At 48.0% G+C, this 20369-nt stretch overlaps 1 protein-coding gene across 8 annotated transcripts in view; it reads right to left on the bottom strand.

Annotated features, from left to right (window-relative positions):
• Positions 1-20369, bottom strand: part of SPTBN1 (spectrin beta, non-erythrocytic 1) — a 196644-nt gene that overhangs the window by 36027 nt on the left and 140248 nt on the right. For all 8 annotated transcript variants that reach the window (XM_082641908.1, XM_082641913.1, XM_082641911.1 and 5 more), the window contains 13 exons: positions 17972-18063; positions 16670-16750; positions 16178-16293; positions 12339-12451; positions 11354-11541; positions 10207-10324; positions 8731-8889; positions 7762-8064; positions 5764-5917; positions 4207-5077; positions 3979-4116; positions 2391-3147; positions 1231-1433 (listed from right to left, as the gene is read on the bottom strand). In XM_082641908.1, coding sequence (XP_082498034.1) covers positions 1231-1433; positions 2391-3147; positions 3979-4116; positions 4207-5077; positions 5764-5917; positions 7762-8064; positions 8731-8889; positions 10207-10324; positions 11354-11541; positions 12339-12451; positions 16178-16293; positions 16670-16750; positions 17972-18063 — 3293 coding nt within the window. The remainder of the gene's footprint in view (positions 1-1230; positions 1434-2390; positions 3148-3978; positions 4117-4206; positions 5078-5763; positions 5918-7761; positions 8065-8730; positions 8890-10206; positions 10325-11353; positions 11542-12338; positions 12452-16177; positions 16294-16669; positions 16751-17971; positions 18064-20369) is intronic.

Here is a 20369-nt window from a genome sequence, read left to right as displayed (position 1 = left end):
GAAAAGAAATTCTTTCTCCTCCAGGTTAAGCCTGTCTTGCCCAATCCTTGTTTCTCACACTCATTGAAGAAGGGTTTGGTGGAGGGATTTTTTTCTTTTTCTTTTTTGTAGATGTTTTAAAAGCAACAGATACAAAATTTTAATTAATATACCTTACATCCTATTCCATAGTACCACCCTGAGAGCATATGGTTTAGGATCTGAATCAGCGCACAGGACAGACTGGTTAAAGCCAGGAGCTCAATCTTTACAGGGCAAGAGCAATTCCCCTCTCCACTGCACACTGTAAAACCTTCATCTGGCCCAGGGTCCCAGGAGACCCTCTCAGACATGGTAAGAAGGTAAGTAAGGAAACGCTCTCAGCAAGAAGTTCTTCCTCTTCACTGCACTTGAAGGCCGGAGAACCCTTGAGGAAGAGGCTGTTTCTCAACGACATCAGTCTCACAACGAGCCCTTAAATCTGGCCCAGGGCCCCCTGGCACCAGGGAAGATCAGCTGCAGCAGAGGCTAGTGACTGACCCAGATAGGCCACACCCAGAGAGAAGTGGACAGTCCAGAACCAAGCCAGATCTGCCCAGACCTCCTACTTCAGTAATAACCAAGGCAGAGCTAAGAGTCGGGCGTGAGGGTCTAACAGAGAACACTGGCCAGGGAGAAAAGTCTTTTGGAATGGCAAATAAATAAATAAATAAAAATAAAACAAGAGCATCTCGTCTTGGAGAGGGCTTGGCAGAAAAGGAGGAAAAGTCTTTTTTCTTATTATGAAAAAGATCCTATTACAGCATTACCCAAGCCAATTTTTTTAAGAAAGGCCTGATGGTGTTCACTTTTGCCTCTGCCAGGTACTCAGGACAAGCCAACTATGCCCTTCCTCCCTGTCCCCTCCTGAAAGGCCTCAGAGGAGTCTTGTGTGGATGAAGGTGAATGTGGGCTTGGCTGGGGAAGCGTCTGGCTTTCGGGGTCCCACTGGGTGACACGCTACGTGTCACCTCTCACAGGGCAAGGCTCACACCCCACCGCTACTCAGCACTCTGGCTCTCCTAAGTCTTTGGTTAAGAATTAGTCTGGCGTCTCAGGCTTTCTTTCCTTTGTAGATTAAATTTTACTAGGTGCCCACGTCCTGCCCACTGGGGGAATTTATACCCACAGCCCCAAAGACATTGGCCAGTGACTCAGATGCTTGACAGCCCCAGGGTGCATGACTCCCTTGAGAACCTCAGGACGCCGCACCTGTCATCGATAGAGTCCACCTTCTCCTGGATGCGGTCCGAACTGATGTTCCCATCGCTCACCAGCCTCCGGCCCGTCTCCACGACCGCATTGATCTTCTCCTCGTTGGCGTCCATGGTGGTCATGAAGTCCTCTTGTTTTTTAATAGCTGCTTCAGCTCCTTCCAAGGTGGTGGGCATTTCAGTATGGGCCAAAACATACTCCTTATTTAAAAAGGGAAAAACAAAATCAGAGCAGGATGAGAAATCATGAAATACAACTTGCTTTCAGAACAACAACAAAAAAGCACTCTTTCCTACATCCTGCATTTCCACGCAACATACTTTGCAACAATTGCTTCGTCACACTTATATGAAATTATCTATGGAGTCAGATAACACAAAAAGTTGGGCGGGGGAAAAAAATCCCAGTGGGACACCGCAAGTGACTAAATTTCCCTAAGTGGTTAAATGTTCTTATTTTTTTCCCAAAGAGAGTGAGGGAAGTGAACAAAGGTTTGTGCATCAGCCACAAGGGTCCACTCATGGGCCCATAAGGTGACAGCAACAGACCGTTCAAACCCAATCTTTTAAGAGGGATTATCAACCACAATGTTGGCGACCATCCTTAGCTCTTTCTCTTTCTCTAATCACTGCCCTTGGGTCATTGGGTCAAGTCCCTGACCTTTCTAGAGCAACGAAGACAGAACCATTCAGAAAAAAAAAAAAGAAAGAAAGAAAGAAAGAAAAAAAATCCCCTAAAATACTGGGTTGGCCAAAAAGTTCGTTTGGATTTTTCCGTAAGCTTATGGAAAAGCCCGAACGAACTTTTTGGCCAACCCAATACTTTTTAGATTGAATTAACACCTCTCAGAATGTTGCTAATTTAAGGAACTACTATGAGGACATACATACTATGAACACACTAAGAGGTCCTCGACCGTCACTGCAGTGGAACTGTACTTTGCAAGGCAAGATAGCCCGTGTGGAAATCTTCAACTCTATCCCCTACGCTGTGATGGGTTTCAGTGCCTTAGATGTCAGGAAAAAACAAATGTCTTTCCATTATTCTTCTCACATCCCACAGGTGAGGTTTAAACCAGCAGCCCTGGCAGAAATGCTTCCAAAGGCAGCCAGGGCCTGCTCCGACAGGAAGGAAGCCAAGGCAAGGAGGGACATTACCTGGTTGTTAAGGAAGGCCTCGGCCTGCTTCGTGTCCCGCAGGAACTGCTGGTAGGCGTGGGACTGGGAGAGAAGGTTCTGCCTGTTCTCCCACATCTTGTGGAGCTCATTCCACCCAGTGTCCAGGGCCTGCAGCCGCTGCCGCAAGAACATGTACTGGGCATCGGTCTGGCCCTGGGTGACCATCTCGCCCATGTCCCTCATCTTCTGGTAGTCCTCCTCATAGTTGTCGATCTCGTTTTTGATGTTCTCATGCTGCGTGAGGAGCTTCTCGGCCTCGGTCAGGGTGTTGGGCATGTCCTCCGAGGCGATGGCCGTCTGGGTCCTGGAGAGCCAGGACTGGAAGTCGTCCAGGTCCCGCAGGAACTGCTGCAGCTTGCTGGCCTCTCCCAAGGAGGCCTCACGGTTCTTCAGCGTGGTCTTCATCTCCTCCCACACGTCGCTGATCTCGGCCAGCCGAGACAAGATGGCCTGGGCCTGGTCGGGGTGCTCGGACTCCAGCTTCTCGGCCTCCTTCTGCAGGTCGCTCAGCTTTGCCTCGATGGCCACCAGGTCCCGCTCCATGCCGGTCAGCTTGCGCTGCAGGGCCATGACTCCTGCCAGGTCGTTGCCCAGGTCCTGGGTGGATTCAATGACCTTGGTCTTTTCCCGAATCCAGGACTTGGTTTCGTTGCACTCGAGGTGGTAGTTCTGGATGCTCAGGGCGGAGAGGAGAGCATCCTTCTTCCGGTCCACCAGCTCCCTGAACTGACTCCACCTGTGGGTGCAGGGGCGGAGGAGAGAGCAGAGTGGGAGAGAGGCCGGAAGCTCATGGCTGGACAAGGAAATTAACAGTGATGGTCGAAGCTGCGACTCCCCCTCCAACTTTGCTTTGACTACATGCGTTTTGGAAAATCATCTCCCTCAGTATATGGACACCAAATATCACCATCGAAACAGCTCAGAGACACACTATAATCGGCAAAGAGCCTGACAAAAGGGGGGGACTTGTCAAAGGAGCTGCAAAGTCAGCAGTGACAACACACCCGTCCCCCAAAGAGTCATTTAATTTACGTCTGCAATGCACATTTTACTCATCTCCGAGCCGCACCTAATGAATGTTTCCCACACCCAAAGGCCTCAGAACCAAGACCAGCTTGCCACCACAACCTACTCAAATGTATTTATTCAACAGAAAGATAAGACCGGGACAAAGGTCCACCTTGATAATCAGGACTTTCATCCACCAATTACGTCTCAAACATGCTAAAACCCTGTTCCAGAAATCATTTTAAAAGACACGGGACAGGTGCCGCCTTGATGCCGTGATCCACCACGCTGGGCACAGGTCTCACACCCAGGCCCTCGCTTCCCACGTCGGGAGGGGCTGCCCCGAACGATGTCGCCCCCCCTCAACCCCTGCCGTCTTTCTCAGAGACACTTCTTGAAAAACCAGGGTGTGTTGAAAGGCAGATGCCGACATCATGACATCAGCGCCAGAATGTCAGTGACCCTGTGCAGGAAATTCCTGACCGCGAGGCTCAGCAGGCGACCTCGCCATCCCGGCCTGGCACACAGGGAGCCGGCCTGCCGCCTGTCTCACGCTTACCTCGTGTTGAGCTTGTCCTGCTGGGCCTTGATCTCCTTCTCGCTCGGGTGGCCGCTGTGCATCAGCTGCCGAGCAATCTGGTTCACCACCGCCACCCGGGAAGCCTGGTTGTTCATCTCTGGCTCTAGGCTCTCGAATCTGCAAAGGCAATTCAACAGGGAGGTCACCTGCTCGGTCACCTCGGCTGCGGGGGGCGGGCGGGCCAGTGTCCCCGCGGCACCCGCTCACCTGTGCTGGATGACCTCCAGGTCCTCCAGCTTCTCCGGGATCTGCATGTTGTCGAGCCACTGCTCCTTCTCGTCGATCCAGAGCTCGCAGGCGCCGGCCTCACTGAACATCTTGTACAGGGCCAGGGTGTCCTGCAGCGCCTGCTTCCGCAGCCGTGTCAGCTCGGCCACCTCCTTGTAGCGCTCCTCGATGCCCGCCAGCCGGCCCTGCACGTCGGGAGACTCGGCATGCTCCTGGGGGAGGGCGCCGGCCTGCTCATGCAGCGAGTCGATGGTGGGCCTGTAGTTGGCGATCTCCTCTGCCACGTCTTTGTGCTTCTTGACCAGGGACTGGGTGGAGTACTCGTCGTGGCCCACGTCGTTGCTGGAGACGATCTTGAGGATGTCCAGCATCCAGGCGTCGATGTCGTCGGCGTCCGCCTGGAACTGATGCAGCAGCGAGGCCTCCTCCAGGCGCTTCTTGCGGATGGCCGAGAGCTGCTCCAGGTGGGCCCACTGCTCGCGAATGTAGGCGATCCGCTCCCGGATCTTCTCCGACCCGAAGTGCTCCTCGGCGATCATGTCTTCGCCCTCCTTGATGGCCTGCTCGAAGTGGCCGCTGCGGCCGCTCATCTCATCCTCAAACGCCCGGTGCTTGCTGAGCAGCCGCACGACGCTGGTGAGGTCCTTGCCATAGTCGTCGGAGGACAGGATCTTCTCCTTCTCCCGGATCCAGCCTTCCTCCTCGGCCATCTCCCAGAAGAACTTCCAGAGGCGACGGGACTCTTCCAGGCGGGCCCGGCGCTCGGCCGCCAGCTGGCAAAGCTCTTGGTAACAGAACTCCATGTGGGCCACGCGGTCTCGGATCACCTGGGGGTCGCAGGGCTTGTAACCTGTTTAACGCCAAGGCGGGCACGTGGGTGTGACAGCAGCAGCACAGGCTCCTGCGCATTTGCAGGCAGTCGGCTACACCTCCGTTCTCCCTCCTAGATCACCAGTTTACGCTAAGTGCAGGGCCACGTTATGGGGCAATGGAGCCCCTTCTAGGATCTTGACTGGATGAGGAGGGAGAGGCAAGGATAACTGCTATTTTTTTTTTTTTTGCCCCAAGCATTATTATTTTTTTGATTACTTAGGAACCAAAAATAGCAGGTAAAGTGTAAGAAAGAAGGCAGCTGCATTTAATTGTTTCTAAAACAGAACAAAACCAAATCCTTCCAAACATCCTTTAAACAAAGATATGCACAGCCAGGTGTGAAAGCCATGTCTGAGAGACACACCAGGCTATCGGTGTGCAGTGTGGTCTGGCAGATTTCAGTGGCCAACATCAAGCCACTAAAAACCAAGCAGCACTCGAGTATGGAAGGAAAAGACAGGTCCATTTCAGAATAGCAAGACAGAGTTAAAATGTAATGGAAGGCCACTCTACTGTATCTCATTATACCCACGACACGGCCCACTGGGAACCCACAATAGTAAGGTAACTTTAAAGGTCCCACTGCCACACATAACCCATCTACGTCTCTGGGGATGGACTTCTGGTGACGAGGGGGTAACGTCTGGAACGGTCTGTCTTTACCTTCCCCGTCTGTTGCAAACTTCTGGGCAGAGGCATTGACACCTCTCACCCGCTCTGCCTGGATGCCAATGTCCGCTTCAACCAGGGCGTGCTTCTGTAACAGGTCTTCCACGCCGAGCAAGTGTTTGCCATAGTCTTGAGATAATAATAGCACCTGCGCGCAAGAGGCAACAAAAAAGACATCCATGAATACAACCTTGACGTCAGCATCTCATAATCTCTGGACGGGATGGGAGCCACCAACCAAGCTGCACCCTCCCTCCAGCCAGCCATCCTCCCCATATCTTTAGGGGAAGATGATGGCATTCAAACCAGAGCAAAACAAACCCAAAAGCCTGTAGCAGGAGAAACATTATAAACTAATGACCATCTACCTTGGAATAAGAAGTCAAACCTATACTAAAAAGTAAAGAACAGAAAAAAGAAAAAAAAAAAAGGAAGAGAGGAGAAACCAGTATGAAATATAAACTGAGCCTCCAAGAAGAAAGTGCCTGCAATAACAACCATTCAAGAAGATAAGATAAAGGTAACAGAGCTGTTTCATGTCAAAGTTTAAAGAAGTCTCCTAGAAGTTGCTGACCCCTTAACGGGATGCTCTCCTCACCTGCAAGCTCATTGGTACTTCTCTGCAATACTTACACAATCAACGGGAGAAACACCTAGTTGAAAAGCTTACAAACCACGTCTCTAACCAAATAAGAAGAACAGGGTCAGGTGACTGTCATGCTTAGGAGGTCCCGAGAAACATCTCTGGTTTAAGTTCGGACCCACTAATATTTTCTTTCATTTTTTCCATCAGCCCAATTTGGGGCTCTCATCACACATCCTCTCCAGATGGAATTTCTACTTCATTCTTACTTATGAGGAAGTCTCTGGCCCAATCGGAATTACAAAGTGCATGACGAATTCTAAAATGAAATGCACATCTGTGCTAGACTTTATGAACATTTCTATGTTAAGAGGTCAAGACAGACCATACGTGAGAACATCATAAACCTGGGACAGTAAGAGGGAAAACTCATGGTATGAAGTGACCTTGCTCCCCCTGCCAGGAACAGTTCAAGAGGTAAGCAAAAGACAAGGGCTTACATCCCAGGAAGGAAATCCCTCGCATGAGGTCAAGGTGGGGAACACAGCGTGTTGAGATAAAGGAGGCTTCATGGTACGGCCTGAAAGCTGCCCTGTTCTGCCCTAGCTATGTGGCTAAAGGCCTGCCAGCTGGAGAACTGCTTGACACAGATGAGCTTTCATCAGAGGCTTGCATCAGAGGACACGGACAGGCCCAGGACTACAGCACAACGGCAGGTCTCTTCCTGGGTTGGGGGAAAGCTGGGAATACCATGCCCAGAGCTTGGTCAGTAAAGGAAGGGGAGGCACAAATCGGCACTGGCAGCCCTCTCCAACCAGCGCGCCGTCCTGTGATACATACACATATCTTGCACTTAATTCTCGCTATAACCGGATGAGGTAGATGAGGCAGATGGTAAGTAAGCTCTCCGCTTACAGGTGAAGGAAGGAGGCTCAAGGAGATCGGGAAGCTCCGGCGCTCACCATCTGAACGCTGGCTGCCTGGTTCCCGGGATGCGCTCTGTCCACACTGCCTACTACTCTTCCGTACCACCTGCCTGGCCTCTCCCCAAAGCAGAGCCACTCACACATAGACCAACGAGACGGAAAGGTAGCCCCAACTCTAAAAAGTTAAAACCACAGAAGACCACAATTTGATTGACTGCCTATCATGGGATATACCTAAATTAGACCTGAGTCACAGCAGCAGCCCTCCAGCTATGGAACTGACCTTTGTCACAACTTCTTCTCACTTCACGTCTCATTTAACTTGTGAGCTAACAACCTTCCCATGGGTGACATGGCCCTTCTCTGGCTATAAGTGGGTGATCAGACCAGGGGCATGGCTGTGTGTTGGGGGGTTAGTGGGCGGGTCCCAGACGACAGGGGCCTGACTGGATGGGCTCGGGCCTCCATGCAGGCACGTTTTACCTTCATTTCATCCATCCAGTCCATAATGTAGAGCATTTCCTGGAATATCTTCTGCAGCCCCAGGTTCATTTCGAGGCGCTGCCGCCGGGCCCTGAGCAGCTCCAGCAGGTACTCCCAGAGCCGGATGACGTTGTCCTTCCTCGCCGCGATGCGCTTGATGTCGTGGTAGTTCTCCGCTTCCAGCTCCCTGGCCACGGCCACCACGGCCTGCACGCGCTCCTCGTATGCGGCAATGTCCGTCTCAATGGCCTCGTGCTTTTTCGTGGCAGCCTCGACTGCGGGAAGGTCAAATCCAAAGTTGTCCTAAGAGAAAAGGGAACAAAAAGAAAGAAGCACAAAATTCAAAAGCCATCCAATTTGGAACAAAGAAACAGAAAACGGAGGTGGAGTCCTGGGCACACCCCCTTAATCTCTGGGCGGGGCGGGGGGTCCCAAAGCCAAACACCGACTCCCAAGTCCCGACCCCCACTGGTCTCCGCCTTCCTGGGGGCCCTTAGAACCGTGCTTGGGCTCAAACGCTGTGCCCAAAGCAAACCAGCAACTTCTCACTTTACAGAGGGGTGCAGCACATAGGTAGCACCTGACTTATGAGACCGAAGCAGGCGATGGCTTTGGTTAGGCCAAGTAGAAAAGAAGCCACTTACTTATTTCATGGCCAGTCTAGCTGCCTTGAAGGCCAAAGACTGGGAGAAAGAGAGAAATTTTTAAATATGAACGGTTCACACACACTCACTGGCTTTAAACAAACTTTGTTTGAGCTACTTCCAGATCTATAAAAAGTTAGATAAATAGAAGAGAAAATATATTAGGAATTATAAACATCCTCTTCATGGGAAGTGGGTGAGATGACTTGACAGCTGCTTCAGGATACTGGATGTTGACAAACAGCTGTCCTAGGGCCCCTGAATGTGGTCTAGGTTCTAGCGGACCCCAGGAGCAGTTTTCTTGAACACTGTTCTAGAGCAGGACCTGGGACACCAGACGCTGGTTCTCGCTCAGCCAGGTCTCCCTCATAGCTGCCTTGCGGTCAAATCTGCGGGCGAGCTGTTCCAGTTTCTCCTGTCTTATGAGCTCGTTCCGCAGGGCCAGTTCTCGCTCATGTTCCGCTTTTTCCAGTCTTTCCCAGGCCTACAGAAATGAAAGAGAAAGTTTCCTGCTACGTTAAAGGAACAATCCTAGGCTGCAGTTAACAGCCAGTGCTTCTCAAAAAGACCTGAGAACTTAAAAGGGAAATCCCATTCCCAACCTCACTGACTCTTAAGCCTTGGGAAAAAAATCATTTTCTCTCAGTTGAGCCCCATGGGAACACTCTCCCCTATCTAAATCTAAAGATCCTATGTCATATCTGGGAAACAAAACAGTGTAGATATGGAGCAATGTAACTAAGTTACAAAGCCCTTAACTTTAATTGAGAGGAAGCAAAGTATCTTCAACAGCTCTGATGTAAAAAAGATAAATGACATCTCTAAGAAATCATATCATGAATCTCTCATTCACCCCACTCTAAAGTCACTTATTTTTTTTATTGTGGTTTTTTTTTGCGGTATGCGGACCTCTCACTGTTGTGGCTTCTCCCGTTGCGGAGCACAGGCTCCGGACGCGCAGGCTCAGCGGCCATGGCTCACGGGCCCAGCCGCTCCGCGGCATGTGGGATCTTCCCAGACTGGGGCATGAACCTGTGTCCACTGCATCGGCAGGCGGACTCTCAACCACTGCGCCACCAGGGAAGCCCTGAAGTCACTTATTTTAATTCACATATCGGAGTATTTTTTTCCAAAATACTCACCAATTAAATTCATTCCTATGAAATATATCTTACTTCAATTAAAAAAAAATTCCACTTAGAAGAATCTAAATGTGTACAACTGACCACAGTTCTAGATTTTTCAGATTTCTGCTTGGAAATAATGCCCACCATGAAATTCTATAATTGCAGATGTAACAGGCATGGAAACAAAATTTTTGACAGCTTCTTGACAGAAGGCGTCAAAATCCTAAGCCCTAACCTCTAGGGATTCCAGATACATGAAATAAGGTTTTGAATTCTCCCTTCTGCAATTTAAAGATGTTTGAGCCAATTGCCTGAGACAAAAGACAGGTATACTGATTATGTATCTGAGTGATAAGGTAAACAGGCTGAACCTGGTTTGATAAAATCTAACACACACACACACACACACACACACACGCGCATGCACGCACGCACGCGCGCACACACACACACACCCCGCCAGCCACCTGCCCCCAAACCACCACAAGCACTCCCTTGGCCCTCAACACTATGTGAGCAACGACTGCCGCTTATCAACTCGGCAGGCCAGGAAGGAAGCCTTTCAAGATCTCTTAGCAATCAAGACCCACTGATAGAACCTGAAGACCTACAGGAGCCTGGCACCCACACAGGAAGGCAGGGACCATGAAGGAGGCCAGATGGATCAGTTTTACCTTGTTAATGTCAGAGATGAGCTTCCCCTCCCGGGGCATGTAGACCTTCTGGTTATTGGCCCTCATCTTGCTCTGAATAGTGAAAAGCAGGACTTCCAAGTTCCCCTTCTCAGTAAATCTAAGCAGAGAAAACCAGCCATAAACATTATACTATATTTTGTTCCTTCAAAAGGAAAAATGCATCTGCTTCTAGAGAGAGAAAAAAAAAAACACGCTTCGTGCAGCCTCACAATTTTAAAAGGCACTTATCTCCGGTCTGACTTTTATGTGAAACGCGTGCATGTTAGAGAAACAGCAGTGGGTTAGTTTTTGGGTACTGAAGACCTCAGTATGTGCCTAACTGTGGGGTTTTTCTTGTGGTTCGTTGTTGCTGAGGTTTACAGTCAGGGGCACAGAATGCTACTCTTTTGTTAATCAACTCAATCAAGATTTAGACCCCAAGCCCTGGACGATGAACTTGCTTCATTCGGAGAGCACAGCTGAATGCATTCAACAATGATCAGTTCAAACGACCATCTAGGGTCACTGTCAATGGGTTGTGGAGACCTCAGTCAGGAATTCACAACTGAGTGGAGTTTTCAGAAAAAGGAGGGATGACTCTTGTCATAATAAACAAGAGATAAGGGCCACAACCTTTACTGGACAACTACGTATCTTTAAAATATGTGAAAAATCAGACTTCTGGGGGCAGCAAAACCTGATCTGAACGGATATGAAACTATTGTTTTTTTAATTCACACAGTGTGAATAATTACATGTTTTGCTACAGATATGTGAGGAGGCTTGATATGAGTTAACTGCCTCAGAGCCACCTGGCATGTACCCTGTTACTTCTCTAAAATCAAGAAATGATGGAATTCTGAAACACATTAGGCACAAGAGCTTTGGATAAGGAACTGGGGACCTGCACCATTTCTTGGGATTCTCACGTATCCCACGTTACCAGTGGCACGTTTCTGCTAGAAAGGGCTCACAGAGGGTATAATTTGGAATACATCTGGGCAACACGGGCTCAGATTAAAAGGAATAGGACAGGCCGCTGGCGAGAGGCATTCATTGAGACCATGCAAGTCAGAAAACAGGGGTCTGCGGCTGCAATCACCTCTCTCCCCATAGGAAGGGCAAGGCATTACACTCTGCATCTTACTTGGGCGGCTTCTCCACAGTGCGGTAGGTGTTGAAGGCCTGAAGCTGTTGTTGAACCCCAACCAGCGAGTTGGCAAATTTGCGATTGTTCAAAATAATGATGGTTTGTTCAATCCACTCCAGAAGGTCAGAGGCAAGGGATTCATACTTTTCAATCATTTTTTCTGTTTCAATAGCATTGTCGAGCACCTGTAAACAAGAGTCAGAAAAATGGAAAAACAACATCGTATCCCTACGTAAGGGAGACATGACTGCAGCCCTATGGGAGCCCGCACACACTTCAGCGCTGGCTCTGAAAACGGTTCTATGAGACTCTGTCACAAGTTTTTAAAACTCCAAGAACCATGTGCTAATAAGCACTCAGACGTGGCTATCATTTGTGAGCAATGACAGCTTAACTCAACTGTAATTGGTTCTGTAACCTCCCAACCCCCAGGCAAAGGGTTTCAGATCCTGTATGACTCCTGATGCCTCAGCTCCGAAATTCCTAGAGGAACAAAAAGGGCTCTATTTTGCTTGGTCCTGTCCCATGAACGCCCATGAATTTTCCATTCCATTGCACTGAGAAGACAATGTCGTCTGATCTGCGGTGTTCTGAAATATATGGCAAGGGAACATCAGCCAAACAAAATAATTAAAAAAGCGTAATACTGATGAGGCCTTTCCAAGCGTGGTAAGTAGGATTTTCACGTCCATGACATCAGGCAACTCAATCAGATTTTCAATACCCAATTTTCTGGCAAGGTTGAGGGGAGGGGTGTTTCCGGGTCTGAGATCCCCCTGAAATCCCTTCCTGAGTATTTTAGCCACCCACCACTCCTGCCTCCTGTTACTCTTTGGGATCGAGAGGCTGCTGCCCACTTCCCTGCCGTGTGGAAAACCTGCCACGAACTCCCAGTAGCTAAACGTCTGAGTGCATGGTGGTGGCACATTAAGATGTGAACCTTAATTACGTCTCACAACTTACAGAAGTGGTGTGAGCTTACCTTTCCAATTCGTTTTCCTTCAACAGCCAAGGCCTTCATCTTTGAGAAGTAGTGGTAATAAGTCACCACATAAGTGATAATGGACTTCTCATCAGGGTGGTCCACACTGATATCTGCAACCCAGAGAAGATTCTGTTCAGTACCCTGCTCACGGCACCGCCAACCAGGCAGCAGGAACAACCCGGAACAGCTGCTCAGCACTGCACAGGCCCGTATCTTCATTTTTTGGGCTTAAGAGTTCTGCCATCAATGTGTTAATATAAAGTTAACTAACAGGGATGAAATCACCTCCCTGGCTCTTTTAGTTTATGAACATTCATAAGTGCCTTCTACTGCTATAAGAACATAAAAGTCTTTTTTTTTAAACATCTTTATTGAAGTATAATTGCTTTACAATGGTGTGTTAGTTGCTGCTGTATAACAAAGTGAATCAGCTATACGTATATATATATCCCCATATCTCTTCCCTCTTGCGTCTCCCTCACACCCTCCCTATCCCACCCCTCTAGGTGGACACAAAGCACCGAGCTGATCTCCCTGTGCTATGTGGCTGCTTCCCACTAGCTGTCTATTTTACATTTGGTAGTGTATATATGTCCATGCCACTCTCTCACTTCATCCCAGCTTACCCTTCCCCCTCCCCGTGTCCTCAAGTCCATTCTCTACATCTGTGTCTTTATTCCTGTCCTGCTCCTAGGTTCATCAGAACCACTTTTTTTTTTTTTTAAGATTCCATATATATGTGTTAGCATACGATATCTGTTTTTCTCTTTCGGACTTACTTCACTCTGTATGACAGAAGGACATAAAAGTCTTAATAGACAGGATCCTTTCTCTAGAGGATCCCAGGCCACTGAGATGACAAAATATATACAAAACTACTAAACAGAAGTGAAGAACATAGTAAGAATTGAGTCAGATATCTCAGTGATGTGGCTACCACCCAGACACACCACATTCACCTCCCTGCCTCCCCGACCCCTAAGCTGGTCTGTGTTTCTCTGTGGTCCTTATTTCTGCCAGTGGCACCAGAATCTTTCCCGGCCACTAAGTCCATGGACATCTTTATCTCCTTGTTACCCATATATCCAGTTAGTCACCGGCTCTGAGACCTGATGATTCTATTTATGGAATCCTTATTGTCACACTCGGGTCCAGCTCTCACGGTCACATAACCAGACCTGAAGCAGTGGCTTCCTCACTGGGTCTCCCTGCTACTTGATTCACTTTACACACCTTGCCTAGCTGATCTTCCAGAAGCACAGCTGTGAAGCACAGCTTCCTCCCAAGCCCAAATTACTCAGAAGTGCCCTGCAGTCTGAAAAATAAAGTATAAACCCCAAAGGCCTCTACAATTTGCCCTAACTTTCTTTCCCTCCCTCCCTTCCTTCCATCTATCCATCGAGTATTTATCAAGCTTCCTCTAAGTGCCAAGTGCCATTCTAGACATTTCTCATTCTATAGCCTACTGGTTCTTCTAAGGCACTATAGATCTAAACCAAACTGGAGTATTTACCACCCCTCAATTCCCAATATCCCTTCCAGTTACAGCCTCCCTTTGTCTGAAAGGGCCTTCCCCAGCACATCACCTTCTTCCTACCCTTCAGGTCCAGCTCAGAAGCCACCACTCCAACACAGCCATTTCCGATCCCTACAGCTGGAATGACTGTCTCCTCTGTTCCCTAAAGGGCTTTGTTTATCGTTTGCTTTCTGCCAGGTCCTATGATTACTTATGCACATTTCATTAGTCTTACAAGACTGAGTTTCCAAGGCAGGAACCCAGTCTTGGGAAGCCCTGTGTCACCGTGCCTCCCCACCTCCTAACGTGCTGTCTATATACAGGGTGGGTGGTCAATAAATATTTATCGAGGGAGGGAGCAAATGAATGAAGGTGGTCCGTCTTTGGGGTATGGCAATGTTGGGAAGTACTCAACTCAGGACAGACGGAGGAGAGCACACACAGATGGCTCTTTGTTGACGCATGGGGCTCTGTTTTCAATGTGCCTCCGCACACGCGCCTTCACTTCTATCCTCCTGGCAGCCCTGTGTGAGGCAGGTTGTTTCTCTTGTTTTAAAGACTTGACTACCAGGGTACAGGGCGGGAAAGCTCCCTGCCCAGAGTCACTGAGGCAGCTGATGGCAGTGGGGGGCCACAGCTACTGTTCCCACCCCAGGGCCCCTGTGGCCAACTCCTGTGTCTGTTTGGCCCCATCAAAGTGGGCCCCGTGGATACAGAATTGTAGGAAGGCCAGGAAAAAATGCCATCCCTGTATGCAATTTAATAAACATAAAATGTCGACATAACTGGGAAGGAGTGAGCAAGCAAAACCTTTTTTAACTTGTTTACAATTTTATTTTAACTGAAACTCTCTGGGGCACCGGACAACTAATAGCAGCTAAGGACAACTAATAATCAAGATCAAACCCACAGAATAAGTGACATCGACTGCTTTTTTTAGCTCCTTGTCTTCGAATGATCTGGGGAACCTCAATCCCCTTTTTGTAGTGGGTGGTGATTAGAAAGATTAACTAATGAGCAGCTTATTAAATTTCTTTTTGTCATAGTGATTAAAAAAAAAAAGAAGATTCTTTATCTAAGCACAAAGAGCTCGGGCTCAGGGAGGATGCCTTTCCAGAGTAAGGCAGGGGTTAAGCACAAAGATTTATCACAGTCCGAGGAGCTTTAGTTTGTGTTTATACTGAGAAATCATTTAACGGGCTAGCACAAAGATAATTTTATCTCAGCTTCCTGTAGTGAAACTGTCAGTGCATCTGATGCACTGGAAAATAGCAAGACGCCTGCCTGGCAGCCTCCTGACCTCGGTCTGCCCTTGGGGAGTTCGACTTCCTGTTCTATATTTATAAGAACTTTAAACTTTCACTCACATACAGTTTTTTCTCTCTAATGTCTGCTAACAGCTGAGAGGGTCTAAAAAGCTCCAGACCTACAAACAGATCCTCTTATGTTTTCAATGCATCTCGACATCAGAAAACGTTCCTGTGACAGCTCGTGCTAAGACGAAGCCTACAGTTAGGATTTTGGTAAGCAAGGGATTTACAACCTATGGGACTGTCCCACACAGGTCTGCTCCATGTCACCTGCAGTCAGTCTTCAGGGTCCTGCTGCAGGGATCCGCAGAGCAGAGAGGTTGGATCCGTGCAGAGACTGGGCCGCCAAGCAGCCAGCCACCAGGAGGGACTGCGCCTGTTACTCCTGCCACCCACACGTTCCGGGTGCACCTTCCTCACTGAAGCTCTTCGTGCTCAGGAGCAAACACCGCACAGTCTCCTAAGGAGGCCTCTGCCTCCATCTCTACCCAGGCCAGACCACGCTCTTGGCACCGTGGGATGAACGTCAGTCAACAAGCATGTACGGAGAGCCTAAGGCAGGTTCTCTTCCTTGAGCACAGAGGCTAAGAAGCTTCAATGACTCCCCACTGCCTGCTGAATAACCTCTAAAGACTGTAACCTGTTGGGCCCCCACCCACCTTTCCAGTTGTATCTTTCCCAACATCACGCTAACACCACTCCCAATAAACTGTTAGTCCCCAATCACACCTTCCTCTTTCCTGGTTCCTTTGCTCACACAAATCCCTCTACCTGCCACGCCCTCTCCTCTGGCACATGTTTAAATCATACTCATCTTTCAAGGCCTTTTCAGACGTAATCCTTTACACAAATCCTCAAGTAACTCCCACACCAAAATTAAACTCCTCTTCCTTAGATAATTCCCAAAGCACACTGTACAAATTAAACAAACTGACACAAAGCAGATTTTATATTTACCCCTCAGTGCTAGAGATGCCGAAGGTCCCACCTTTTACCCCTGGAGTCCTTACCTTCGGGGTCCAACAGTTTAGTGAGGCCGAGGTGCTGCTCTGCAAGGTTAAATGCATTCTGCAGATTGTAGTGTGCATTGGATTTCTTTAGCTTGTCAAAATCTATCAGGTCAGGCCTGTGTAGAACAACAGTGGAACACAACAGAAACCGTGGCTTGAAAACATATCGTGTGACCAGTGGGACTCGATTACTACTCCAAAAGTGTCCACTTAGCAGAGTAAAAGCCTACAATATTAGTTAATCATCAAACAGTGAAACCCGATTTTTGAATAAACAACCTCAAAGTTTATGAAGAGAATGGGTGAACTTGTTTCTCTGGTTTGGGAGAATTTACACATTCTCCCTCACCTTCCTCACGGGGAAGGCAGGAATTTCCACCGTGATGCAACAGCGAGGGCAACGGACATGAGGACTGAAAGTCACCCAGATCTGCTACACAAGGATGTCAACATTCCACCCCCAAATTGTTAGCATCACCTCTAAGGACTCACCGGTGTTTGTGTATCAGTGCATTGAAGGCCATGCCATCCCTCCAGCTAGTGGTGAAATTGTGAATGTTGACGTTGGGGTACCTAACAAACACGAGGCACAAGACAAGAGCGACACAATTATCAAACAAAGGTCTGTGCTTTTGCTAAACACAGTGCTTAAAAAAAAAAAGTCTGTAGGCACTGCGGAAATGTCGGGCAGTGAATATCCATAAGGACAATCAAATCAAAGCTAAGATCCGCCTCAACTTCTCCTTGTTGGAAAATAAGAATAAAACACACACCCACATGGCTTTTCTTGGTAATTCGATCCGTGATCTGCGTCCTCAACTGAAAACACCAGGCTTACTGAGAAAAAAGTGACCACTGAGGCCTCCTTGCTTCAGTGGCTTTCCACGCCCCCAGCACAGCTACCAGAACCCTGCAGACACCAAGACCCGAGTTCACACGGCACTCAGGGAGAGGAAGTAGCTGGGATTACCTGTTCAAACACTCAGCCCTCCTTCTTCCTTATCCCACTGAACTGGATGAAGTTTTGTAAGTCTAGTACCTCCCTGAAACACTTCCCTATGTTTGAAACTTACCTGCAGTCAATCAGCTACTCTACACCACATTGATTATTAATAACTTTCTACCTGTGGTTGATTAAAAGTTCATTCCTAACTTGATCCCCTTACTAAGGCTTACACTCTTTATGGTTTCCATAGTTACCACTGACTGGTCATGTCCATTACAGTTACATCTGTCTTTCAGGTAGTCCTTACTTGGTGCAAAATTAACCTGGTACAAAACCAATTCTCAATTAGTACCTAGGAGCTCGGACAGTTTCAGTGAGCAATAAGCAAGATGCAATTCTTTAAAAAATATCTTGACTGAAATTTCAATGAAAGAATAAAAGAAAGGGAAACTGAGATAATGTACAAAGACCACCCACCCTTAAGTTTACTGCACAGAGCTTCCCAAAGCAACAGAAATTAAAGAGAGGAGAAAACCCACAACTTTTTACAAATATCATGGATGATATTCTTAAACATGGTTTCAGGGTTTTAAAATTCAAGATTAACTTCTCTCTGGAACTTCCTTAATAAACAGAGGGAAACTGATTGTGCAAATGACAGGTCCAGGATATAAATCAACTCCTGTTCTGAGAGATAGCAGAAATGTCAGTGCATCAACTGCCTGCAAGTCAACAAGACATCTCAGTGAAGTGGTGGAAAAGATACTCGTCAACACCTTGTAAGTGATGACTCTGGTAGAATTTAGTCCTGGGAGAAGCAGCCCCTAACCCCCTGAGTTTGTGCTCACCCAGCTGTCTTCATCTGGCACCACAACAGCAATGCATCCTTGGCAGATTTCTTCTCTTTGTTGTCTTCAGTTTCCACGCTGATATCCTGGATCTAAGATTTACAAAGAAATATCAGACCAATAGATGCATTAGCTTCCTAATGAAAGCCACAGAAGAGGTCGGCATATACATAGACTAAACTTTAGATCAACACCTAGCCCTGCAGACTGCCTACTCCAAGGGTCAATGAGAACTGCTTTCTGAAGCCAGGGTTCACTTCTTAGAAACACCAACCAGAACTAGGTTCTCTATTTTGCACAAAGATAAGACTGAAGTGAAGACTAGTTACCTGCCTGACTTCCAAGAACCGATTAGGGGTCATTTCTACCCCCAACATAGCCCATCCTCTCCAACTACAAGCTAGAACCGTGGTTCATATGGTACGCCTTGAACCTCAGCAGACTCTAGAAAAATACTGTTTGTTTTCTCACAACCAAAGATTTTTTTACACCAGGGTGAGTGAGTTCTTCATTGATGAGGACAGTGCGTGCACCATTTCCTGAAAACTGACTCAAACTCTCAAAGAGTGCCCTTAAATGCTGTGCTTCCATGGTCTGAATGTTTGTCTCCCACACCCTCACCAATTCTTATGTTGAAATCTTAAGCCCCACAGGTGATGGTGTTAAGAGGCAGGGCCTTTGGGAGATGCTTAAGTTACGAGGGTAGAGCCCTCATAAATGGGATTTGTGCCCTATAAAAAAGGCTCCAGAGAGATCCCTAGCGCCTTCCACCATGTGAGGACACAATGAGAAGTATGCAACCCGGAAGAGGGCCCTCACCTGACCATGCTAGCACCCTGATCTCAGACTTACAGCCTCCAGAACCGTAAGCAATAGATCTCTACTGTTTGGAAGCCACCCAATCTGTGGTACTTTGTTTTAGCACCTGAACGGACTAAGACAGCCTGTATTCATCAGCTACTCATAGGCTGCTGATTCTCAACAGGACATAGAGCCTGGGCTACTGGCACCAAAGTCAGACTCTCTGGGTCCGAATCCAGGCTCCCCCACCTATTGTGTGTCCTTGGGCGAGTTCCTCGGCTTCCCCTCTGAGGGGTGGCTATCTCAGAGCGCTGCTGTACACTTGAACAAACGCAAAGTACGAAGGGCTGGGCTCTTAGTAAGGATCCATACATGTCAGCTCTTTGGATCACGGGCTGCCTACCAGTTACGTGATTTTAAACAAATGCTCTAAATACCCCTTTGCCTTTAGTTCCTTGATTATAATGATAAAGTGTGGGGTGGAGTCAGGGGAAAGGGTGTTGGCCTCTCTTTCAGCTCTAACCATTCAAAGCTTCCCTGTCCTGGCCCCTGTCAAAGGTCTTTCCATTTAATCTAGAAACACGCCCCAGAATTCTTTTTAAGAGAAAGAGGTAGGAGGAGGATAAAATACATACACATAAGATTAAAAAGTTAGAAACTTTCAACTAGGAAAAACACCTAGAAATTGAAATAATTACACTTCTAAAAAAAATTCTCCATTTTTAACTGTTGTAAGTGAAGTCTGAGCTTGCATAAACTCCAAACTCCAAAGAGTGTGTAAGAATAACCTTCGCTCAAGGAGTAAGACACAGACTCACCAGGAAAGGCAGGTGGAATTTTACACATTAACCCCTGTCAGCTTTCCTATGCCTCAGTGTGAAGGGAATCTGTTTCCAGACTTGTTCTTTCAGAAACAATATCTACCCTTCTGAAATGAAGACAGCTCCCTGTGTGGACTAGGCAAACTCGACAACTTTCATTCCAGTTTCTCACACCATCTTTTACTCTCTTTTAAGGGAAAGCAGCATAAAACCTGTCTGTCATCATCGATATTTAATGCACACCTGCTACACACAGCAGGGCAGGCCACATCTTGGGGACTCTGGACACACACACACACACACACACGAAATGTAAGACAAGGTTGCACATTCAGGAGCTGGGGAGCGGTGGGGAGAGAGAGAGATCTTTGTAGATACATGGGACGCTTCACACAGGACGCAGAATGTGAGCTGGGCCTTGGCTGGTGCAGAATCAATACATGTTTGTGGAGCGGGGGATGATTTGATAAAACTGCTGTGGGAGGTGGGGTCATGTCAGACACCAACCCTGCAGGCCATGCAGTGACATCAGATCAGCCTCAAAGGAAAGGGAGAAACTACGTATCAGCATTTACAGGTTCAAGCACAGAAAAAGGAAAGCTGGCAGGAAGCTAATTAGTCAATGATGCAACCCAATTCATGCCTAGAATCCTGGAAAGGGCTGTGTGTGCCAGCTCCCGTCATGGGCACAAGACCCGCTCAAGAGAGGCCACTGTCAGTACGCCCTTCCACGCTCTGATTACTACAGGCCAAAGGCAAGAGAAACAGGACTTTTT

Source organism: Mesoplodon mirus (assembly GCF_964341445.2).
Source record: "Mesoplodon mirus genome assembly, chromosome: 14".
Lineage (NCBI taxonomy): Eukaryota > Metazoa > Chordata > Mammalia > Artiodactyla > Ziphiidae > Mesoplodon > Mesoplodon mirus.
The sequence above is the reverse complement of the archived record's forward strand: the minus strand, read 5'-3'. Positions and strand labels throughout refer to the sequence as shown.